This window comes from Oncorhynchus tshawytscha, linkage group LG33 (genome assembly GCF_018296145.1).
Source record: "Oncorhynchus tshawytscha isolate Ot180627B linkage group LG33, Otsh_v2.0, whole genome shotgun sequence".
Taxonomy (NCBI): Eukaryota; Metazoa; Chordata; class Actinopteri; order Salmoniformes; family Salmonidae; genus Oncorhynchus; species Oncorhynchus tshawytscha.
Window position 1 is genome coordinate 41,382,215 of NC_056461.1, and position 10,000 is coordinate 41,392,214.

The window sequence follows — 10,000 nt, forward strand, 5'->3', positions numbered from 1 at the left end:
TCCTCTCTGTGACCCCTGACCTACCGTGTACCCTCCACACAAAGGACAGTCCTCTCTGTGACCCCTGACCTACCGTGTACCCTCCACACAAAGGACAGTCCTCTCTGTGACCCCTGACCTACCGTGTACCCTCCACACAAAGAAATCAAATCAAATCAAATCAAATTGTATTTGTCACATACACATGGTTAGCAGATGTTAATGCGAGTGTAGCGAAATGCTTGTGCTTCTAGTTCCGACAGTGCAGTAATAACCAACAAGTAATCTAACTAACAATTCCAAAACTACTGTCTTATACACAGTGTAAGGGGATAAAGAATATGTACATAAGGATATATGAATGAGTGATGGTACAGAGCAGCATAGGCAAGATACAGTAGATGGTATCGAGTACAGTATATACATATGAGATGAGTATGTAAACAAAGTGGCATAGTTAAAGTGGCTAGTGATACATGTATTACATAAGGATGCAGTCGATGATATAGAGTACAGTATATACGTATGAGATGAGTAGTATCTAAAGTGGCTAGTGATACATGCATGCATGAGATGAATAATGCATATGGATGAATAATGTAGGGTAACATAATATAAGGTAGCATTGTTTAAAGTGGCTAGTGATATATTTACATCATTTCCCATCAATTCCCATTATTAAAGTGGCTGGAGTCGAGTCAGTGTCAGTGTCAGTGTGTTGGCAGCAGCCACTCAATGTTAGTGGTGGCTGTTTAACAGTCTGATGGCCTTGGGATAGAAGCTGTTTTTCAGTCTCTCGGTCCCAGCTTTGAGAGGAGAACAGTCCTATCAGCTGTTTTACAGAGATATATTACAACACTTAACATCAATCAGTCCTGTCAGCTATTAATATGGTCTGTCCATTCCTCCCCTCCCCTCTCTCTATGGTCTGTCCATTCCTCCCCTCCCCTCTCTCTATGTCTCCCCCTCTCTCTATGGTCTGTCCATTCCTCCCCCTCTCTATGGTCTGTCCATTCCTCCCTCCCCTCTCTCTATGGTCTGTCCATTCGTCCCCTCCCCTCTCTATATGGTCTGTCCATTCCTCCCCTCCCCTCTCTCTATGGTCTGTCCATTTCCCCCCTCTCTCTATGGTCTGTCCATTCCTCCCCCCCCTCTCTCTATGGTCTGTCCATTTCCCCTCCCCTCTCTCTATGGTCTGTCCATTCCTCCCCTCCCCCTCTCTATGGTCTGTCCATTCCTCCCCTCCCCTCTCTCTATGGTCTGTCCATTCCTCCCCCCCCTCTCTCTATGGTCTGTCCATTCCTCCCCCCCCTCTCTATGGTCCATTCTGTCCCCTCCCCTCTCTCTATGGTCTCCCCCTCTCTCTATGGTCTGTCCATTCCTCCCCCCTCTCTCTATGGTCTGTCCATTCCTCCCCCTCTCTCTATGGTCTGTCCATTCCTCCCCTCCCCTCTCTCTATGGTCTGTCCATTCCTCCCCCCCCTCTCTCTATGGTCTGTCCATTCCTCCCCTCCCCTCTCTCTATGGTCTGTCCATTCCTCCCCTCCCCCTCTCTATGGTCTGTCCATTCCTCCCCCCCCCTCTCTATGGTCTGTCCATTCCTCCCCTCCCCTCTCTCTATGGTCTGTCCATTCCTCCCTCCCCTCTCTCTATGGTCTGTCCATTCCTCCCCCCTCTCTCTATGGTCTGTCCATTCCCCCCCCCCCCTCTCTATGGTCTGTCCATTCCTCCCCCCTCTCTCTATGGTCTGTCCATTCCTCCCCCTCTCTCTATGGTCTGTCCATTCCTCCCCCCCTCTCTATGGTCTGTCCATTCCCCCCCCTCTCTCTATGGTCTGTCCATTCCTCCCCCCCCCTCTCTATGGTCTGTCCATTCCTCCCCTCCCCCTCTCTATGGTCTGTCCATTCCTCCCCTCCCCCCTCTATGGTCTGTCCATTCCTCCCCTCCCCTCTCTATGGTCTGTCCATTCCTCCCCTCCCCTCTCTATGGTCTGTCCATTCCTCCCCTCCCCCTCTCTATGGTCTGTCCATTCCTCCCCCTCTCTCTATGGTCTGTCCATTCCTCCCCTCCCCTCTCTCTATGGTCTGTCCATTCCTCCCCTCCCCTCTCTCTATGGTCTGTCCATTCCTCCCCCCCCTCTATGGTCTGTCCATTCCTCCCTCCCTCTCTCTATGGTCTGTCCATTCCTCCCCCCTCTCTATGGTCTGTCCATTCCTCCCTCCCCCTCTCTATGGTCTGTCCATTCCTCCCCTCCCCTCTCTATGGTCTGTCCATTTCCCCCCCCCTCTCTATGGTCTGTCCATTCCTCCCCTCCCCTCTCTCTATGGTCTGTCCATTCCTCCCCCCCTCTCTATGGTCTGTCCATTCCTCCCCCCCCTCTCTATGGTCTGTCCATTCCTCCCCTCCCCTCTCTCTATGGTCTGTCCATTCCTCCCCTCCCCTCTCTATGGTCTGTCCATTCTCTATGGTCCCCCCCTCTCTCTATGGTCTGTCCATTCCTCCCCTCTCTATGGTCTGTCCATTCCTCCCCTCCCCTCTCTCTATGGTCTGTCCATTCCTCCCCTCCCCTCTCTCTATGGTCTGTCCATTCCTCCCCCTCCCCCTCTCTATGGTCTGTCCATTCCTCCCCTCCCCTCTCTCTATGGTCTGTCCATTCCCCTCCCCCTCTCTCTATGGTCTGTCCATTTCCCCCCTCTCTCTATGGTCTGTCCATTCCCCCCCTCTCTCTATGGTCTGTCCATTCCTCCCCCTCTCTCTATGGTCTGTCCATTCCTCCCCTCCCCCTCTCTCTATGGTCTGTCCATTCCTCCTCCTGTCCATTCCCCCCTCTCTATGGTCTGTCCATTCCTCCCCCTCTCTCTATGGTCTGTCCATTCCTCCCCCCCCTCTCTCTATGGTCTGTCCATTCCTCCCCCCTCTCTCTATGGTCTGTCCATTCCCCCCCTCTATGGTCTCTCCCCCCCTCTCTCTATGGTCTGTCCATTCCTCCCCCCCCCCTCTCTATGGTCTGTCCATTCCTCCCCCCCCTCTCTCTATGGTCTGTCCATTCCTCCCCTCCCCTCTCTATGGTCTGTCCATTCCTCCCCCCTCTCTCTATGGTCTGTCCATTCCTCCCCTCCTCTCTCTATGATCTGTCCATTCCTCCCCTCCCCTCCCCTCTCTCTATGGTCTTCACTAACCATTCTCTCTCTCTCTCTCTCCCCCTTTCTTCATGATCTGCCCATTCATCTCCTCCTCTCCTCCCCCTTCATAATGAAATTAACAAGAGTCCTGCCCTTGTGTTCTTCCATAACGAGGAGAGTTTTTTCAAAAGCCAGGCTTTTCCCAGAGCTGGGTTTTCCACTCCCGGAATCTAATCAGGGTTCTAATGAAGAGTTATGCTAAAGGTTTTCATGAAGGACTGAAGTGGGATGCTCTCTGTTTCTGTCTGTTTTTCTTTGTGTGTGTATGTGTGTGTATGTATGTGTGTGTGTGTGTGTGTGTGTGTGTGTGTGTGTATGTGTGTGTGTGCGTGTGTGCGTATGCGTGCGTGCGTGGGGAGGAGAAGGAAGGATAAGAGCGAGGGAGAGGGAAGGAGAAGGAAGGAGAAGAGCGATGGAGGGAGAGGGAAGGAGGAAGGAAGGAGAGGAGCGAGGGAGAGGAGCGAGGGAGGGAGAGGGAAGGAAGGATAATAGCGAGGGAGAGGGAAGGAGGAGGAAGGATAAGAGCGAGGGAGAGGGAAGGAGGAAGGAAGGAGAGGAGAGGAGCGAGGGAGATGGAAGGAGAAGGAAGGATAAGGGCGAGGGAGAGGGAAGGAGGAAGGAAGGAGAGGAGCAAGGGAGAGGAGCGAGGGAGGGAGAGGGAAGGAGAAGGAAGGAGAGGAGCGAGGGAGGGAGAGGGAAGGAGGAAGGAAGGAGAGGAGCGAGGGAGAGGGAAGGAGGAAGGAAGGAGAGGAGCGAGGGAGAGGGAAGGAAAAGGAAGGAGAGAAGCGAGGGAGAGGGAAGGAGAAGGAAGGAAAGGAGCGAGGGAAGGAGAAGGAAGGAGAGGGCGAGGGAGAGGGAAGGAGAAGGAAGGAGAGGAGCGAGGGAGAGGGAAGGAGGAGGAAGGAAAGGAGCGAGGGAGTGGGAAGGAGGAGCAAGGAGAGGGAAGGAGAAGGAAGGAGAGGAGCGAGGGAAAGGGAAGGAGAAGGAAGGAGAGGAGCGAAGGAGAGGGAAGGAGGAGGAAGGAAAGGAGCGAGGGAGAGGGAAGGAGAAGGAAGGAAAGGAGCGAGGGAGAGGGAAGGAGAGGAGCGAGGAGAGGGAAGGAGAAGGAAGGTGAGGAGATAGGGAAGGAGGAGGAAGGAGAGGAGCGAGGGAGAGGGACGGAGAAGGAAGGAGAGGAGCGAGGGAGAGGGAAGGAAGAGGAAGGAGAGGAGTGAGGGAGAGGGAAGGAGAAGGAAGGAGAGGAGCGAGGGAGAGGGAAGGAGAAGGAAGGAGAGGAGCGAGGGAGAGGGACGGAGAAGGAAGGAGATGAGCGAGGGAGAGGGAAGGAGGAGGAAGGAGAGGAGCGAGGGAGAGAGAAGGAGAAGGAAGGAAAGGAGCGAGGGAGAGGAAGGGAAGGAGAGGGAAGGTGAGAGATAGGGAAGGAGGAGGAAGGAGAGGAGCGAGGGGAGAGGGACGGAGAAGGAAGGAGAGGAGCGAGGGAGAGGGAAGGAAGAGGAAGGAGAGGAGTGAGGGAGAGGGAAGGGAAGGAAGGAGAGGAGCGAGGGAGAGGGAAGGAGAAGGAAGGTGAGGAGATAGGGAAGGAGGAGGAAGGAGAGGAGAGGGAGAGGGACGGAGAAGGAAGGAGAGGAGCGAGGGAGAGGGAAGGAAGAGGAAGGAGAGGAGTGAGGGAGAGGGAAGGAGAAGGAAGGAGAGGAGCGAGGGAGAGGGAAGGAGAAGGAAGGAGAGGAGCGAGGGAGAGGGACGGAGAAGGAAGGAGATGAGCGAGGGAGAGGGAAGGAGGAGGAAGGAGAGGAGCGAGGGAGAGAGAAGGAGAAGGAAGGAAAGGAGCGAGGGAGAGGGAAGGAGAGGGAAGGAGGAGCGAGGGAGAGGGAAGGAGGAAGGAAGGAGAGGAGCGAGGGAGAGGGAAGGAGAGGAGGAGGGAAGGAAGGAGGAGGAGGAAGGAGAGGAGCGAGGGAGAGGGAAGGAGGAGGAAGGAGAGGAGCGAGGGAGAGGGAAGGAGGAAGGAAGGAGAGGAGCGAGGGAGAGGGAAGGAGAGGAGCGAGGAGAGGGAAGGAGGAGGAAGGAGAGGAGCGAGGGAGAGGGAAGGAGGAGGAATGAGAGTGAGGGAGAGGAAGGAGAAGGAAGGATAGCAGAGAGGGAAAGAGGAGGAAGGAGAGGAGCGAGGGAGAGGGAAGGAGAGGAGCGAGGGAGAGGGAAGGAGAAGGAAGGAGAGGAGTGAGGGAGAGGGAAGGAAGGAGAGGAGCGAGGGAGAGGGAAGGAGGAGGAAGGAGAGGAACGAGGGAGAGGGAAGGAGAGAAGTGAGGGAGAGGGAAGGAAGGAGAGGAGTGAGGGAAGGAGAGGAGCGGGGGAGAGGGAAGGAGAGGAGCGAGGGAGAGGGGAGGAGGAGGAAGGAGAGGAGTGAGGGAGAGGGCAGGAGAAGGAAGGAGAGGGGTGAGGGAGAGGGAAGGAAGGAGAGGAGCGAGGGAGAGGGAAGGAAGGAGAGGAGCGAGGGAGAGGGAAGGAGAAGGAAGGAGAGGAGCGAGGGAGAGAGAAGGAGAGGAGCGAGGGAGAGGGAAGGAGAGGAGCAAGGGAGAGGGAAGGAGGAGGAAGGAGAGGAGTGAGGGAGAGGGAAGGAGAAGGAAGGAGAGGAGTGAGGGAGAGGGACAGAGAAGGAAGGAGAGAAGCGAGGGAGAGGGAAGGAGAAGGAAGGAGAGGAGCGAGGGAGAGCGAAGGAGGAGGAAGGAGAGGAGCGAGGGAGAGGGAAGGAGGAGGAAGGTGAGGAGATAGGGAAGGAGGAGGAAGGAGAGGAGCGAGGGAGAGGGACGGAGAAGGAAGGAGAGGAGCGAGGGAGAGGGAAGGAAGAGGAAGGAGAGGAGTGAGGGAAGGAGAAGGAAGGAGAGGAGAGAGGGAAGGAGGAGGAAGGAGAGGAGCGAGGGAGAGGGAAGGAGAAGGAAGGAGAGGAGCGAGGGAGAGGGACGGAGAAGGAAGGAGATGAGCGAGGGAGAGGGAAGGAGGAGGAAGGAGAGGAGCGAGGGAGAGAGAAGGAGAAGGAAGGAGAGGAGCGAGGGAGAGGGAAGGAGAAGGAAGGAGAGGAGCGAGGGAGAGGGAAGGAGGAAGGAAGGAGAGGAGCGAGGGAGAGGGAAGGAGAGGAGCGAGGGAGAGGGAAGGAGGAGGAAGGAGAGGAGCGAGGGAGAGGGAAGGAGGAGGAAGGAGAGGAGCGAGGGAGAGGGAAAGGAGGAGGAAGGAGAGGAGTGAGGGAGAGGGAAGGAGAAGGAAGGAGAGCAGAGAGGGAAAGAGGAGGAAGGAGAGGAGCGAGGGAGAGGGAAGGAGAGGAGCGAGGGAGAGGGAAAGAGAAGGAAGGAGAGGAGCGAGAGGAGAAGGAGAGGAGCAAGGGAGAGGGAAGGAGGAGGAAGGAGAGGAGTGAGGGAGAGGGAAGGAAGGAGAGGAGCGAGGGAGAGGGAAGGAGGAGGAAGGAGAGGAACGAGGGAGAGGGAAGGAGAGAAGTGAGGGAGAGGGAAGGAAGGAGAGGAGTGAGGGAAGGAGAGGAGCGGGGGAGAGGGAAGGAGAGGAGCGAGGGAGAGGGGGGAGGAGGAGGAAGGAGAGGAGTGAGGGAGAGGGCAGGAGAAGGAAGGAGAGGGGTGAGGGAGAGGGAAGGAAGGAGAGGAGCGAGGGAGAGGGAAGGAAGGAGAGGAGCGAGGGAGAGGGAAGGAGAAGGAAGGAGAGGAGCGAGGGAGAGAGAAGGAGAGGAGCGAGGGAGAGGGAAGGAGAGGAGCAAGGGAGAGGGAAGGAGGAGGAAGGAGAGGAGTGAGGGAGAGGGAAGGAGAAGGAAGGAGAGGAGTGAGGGAGAGGGACAGAGAAGGAAGGAGAGAAGTGAGGGAGAGGGAAGGAGAAGGAAGGAGAGGAGCGAGGGAGAGCGAAGGAGGAGGAAGGAGAGGAGCGAGGGAGAGGGAAGGAGGAGGAAGGAAAGGAGCGGGAGAGAGGGAAGGAGGAGGAAGGAGAGAAGCGAGGGAGAGGGAAGGAGAAGGAAGGAGAGGAGCGAGAGGGAAGGAGAAGGAAGGAGAGGAGCGGGGGAGAGGGAATGAGGAGGAAGGAGAGGAGCGGGAGAGAGGGAAGGAGGAGGAAGGAGAGAAGCGAGGAAGATGGAAGGAGAAGGAAGGAGAGGAGCGAGGGAGAGGGAAGGAGGAGAAAGGAGAGGAGCGAGGGAGAAGGAAGGAGAAGGAAGGACAGGGATAGACTGACAAAAGCAATAGAAGGACAGCACAGAAATTAGGTGTTTGAATTTGTTTGTTATGAGTATTCTTCTGTTCCATGTTCCATGGACGTACCCCCTTCTCACGTCTCTCTCTGTCCCCTCAGAGTGCTCCTGCACTGGGAAGGATGATAAGCAGAGGCCTGGTCCACGACCACAATACCTCCAGGCCTTCTAACAGACCCCCAGAGAGCAGCGTGTCCAGCTCCAGACAACGTTCTCGTCCCCTGGCCCGCAGCAGACCCCTGATCCGTTCCTCCCTACACTCCCCCTCACACCTCCAATACAGACGGAGAACCGTAAGACATGTTATGATTCTCTGTCAAACCCATCACGCACACACACACACACCCACACACACACACACACCCACACACACACACACACACACACACACACACACACACACACACACACACACACACACAGCTCCTCCAAGAACAACCTCTAGTACTTCTCCCTGTGCAGCATAATCCCACTGAAGCCATGTAATAGAGGTTGGTTTGGTTGACTATGGTTCTGTCTCAAATGGCAGCCTGTACCCTATGTAGAGCCTTATGGGCCCTGGTCAAAAGGAGGGCACTTCATAGGGAATAGGGTGCCATTTGGGATGTACACAATAAACCTGACAGATACGGAACCATCAGACTGGAAGAATATACTGTTTAATATAAATATTTATTACACTGGATCACACACTGTGTGTGTGTGTGTGTGTGTGTGTGTGTGTGTATGTGTGTGTGTGTGTGTGTGTGTGTGTGTGTGTGTGTGTGTGTGTGTGTGTGTATGTGTGTGTGTGTGTGTGTGTATGTGTGTGTGTGTGTGTGACACTCATCGTCTCTCTGTCTCTGTCTCCTGTCAGGGTGAAAACAGGATGACCAGCCAATCAGAAGGTAAGATGACCTCTTTATCTGGTGTGTGTGTGTGTCAAACCTAATCCGCCCTGAAGTAAACACACACAAAAGCACACACAGACGCACGCACAGACACACGCACAGACAGACAGACAGACAGGCAGACAGACAGGCAGGCAGACAGGCAGGCAGGCAGGCAGGCAGGCAGGCAGGCAGACTGTCTGTGGTTGATAAGACAGGCAGTGATATAATGTGTTCTGTTGTGAATGTTTCAACTTTCCAGGACGTTCCTACCATGGTCACATGGTCTGATGCTGTATAACAGTAGTTAACACCAGAATGTGTATTATAAGGTTATCAGGCTACATGCAGCTACAGTAGTTAACACCAGAATGTGTATTATAAGGTTATCAGGCTACATGCAGCTACAGTAGTTAACACCAGAATGTGTATTATAAGGTTATCAGGCTACATGCAGCTACAGTAGTTAACACCAGAATGTGTATTATAAGGTTATCAGGCTACATGCAGCTACAGTAGTTAACACCAGAATGTGTATTATAAGGTTATCAGGCTACATGCAGCTACAGTAGTTAACACCAGAATGTGTATTTATAAGGTTATCAGGCTACATGCAGCTACAGTAGTTAACACCAGAATGTGTATTATAAGGTTATCAGGCTACATGCAGCTACAGTAGTTAACATCTACACCAGAATGTGTATTATAAGGTTATCAGGCTACATGCAGCTACAGTAGTTAACATCTACACCATAATGTGTATTATAAGGTTATCAGGCTACATGCAGCTACAGTAGTTAACACCAGAATGTGTATTATAAGGTTATCAGGCTACATGCAGCTACAGTAGTTAACACCAGAATGTGTATTATAAGGTTATCAGGCTACATGCAGCTACAGTAGTTAACACCAGAATGTGTATTATAAGGTTATCAGGCTACATGCAGCTACAGTAGTTAACACCAGAATGTGTATAATAAGGTTATCAGGCTACATGCAGCTACAGTAGTTAACACCAGAATGTGTATAATAAGGTTATCAGGCTACATGCAGCTACAGTAGTTAACACCAGAATGTTTATTATAAGGGTATCAGGCTACATGCAGCTACAGTAGTTAACACCAGAATGTGTGCTAAGATGTCTTCTGTCATTTTCACTCATCGATTCAAATTGAGCTCAATTGATTATCAATACATTGATTATTGTACTGTATATGGAGACAGGAAGAATGAACCTTGACCTTACGGTATTGGGATCAGAGCCCCAGTGCTTTGAAGAGACTTGGAAAAGGTTCATATGCTAATAATATGTTAATATCGCTGGCAGTTTACTAGGTACACTTATCTAGAACCGGGTCGGACCTCCCTTTGCCTCCGCAACAGCCTGAATTCTTTGGGCGGTTGGTAATGTTGCTCAATTGGTATCAAGGGACCTAACGTGTGGCAGGAATCATTCCCCAGACCATTATACCACCACCACCAGCCTGTACCATTAACACCAGGCAGGATGGGGCCAGACCATTATACTAACACCACCAGTCTGTACCATTAACACCAGGCAGGATGGGTCCAGACCATTATACCAACGCCACCAGTCTGTACCATTAACACCAGGCAGGATGGGTCCATGGACTCATAACACCAGGCTGTTTACACCAAATCCTGACTCTGTCATCAGCACGACGCAACAGGAACCAAGATCCACTGGACCAGGTGATGTTTTTCCACTCTTCAAT

General features: G+C 53.4%; 1 protein-coding gene across 1 annotated transcript in view; it reads left to right on the forward strand.

The window, feature by feature from the left end:
- LOC112238404 (stAR-related lipid transfer protein 13-like) overlaps nucleotides 1-10,000 on the forward strand; it is a 117,101-nt gene that overhangs the window by 10,683 nt on the left and 96,418 nt on the right. The window contains 2 exon segments of the mRNA XM_042311105.1: nucleotides 7,497-7,688; nucleotides 8,252-8,282. Of these exon segments, the coding sequence (XP_042167039.1) occupies nucleotides 7,497-7,688; nucleotides 8,252-8,282 (223 nt within the window).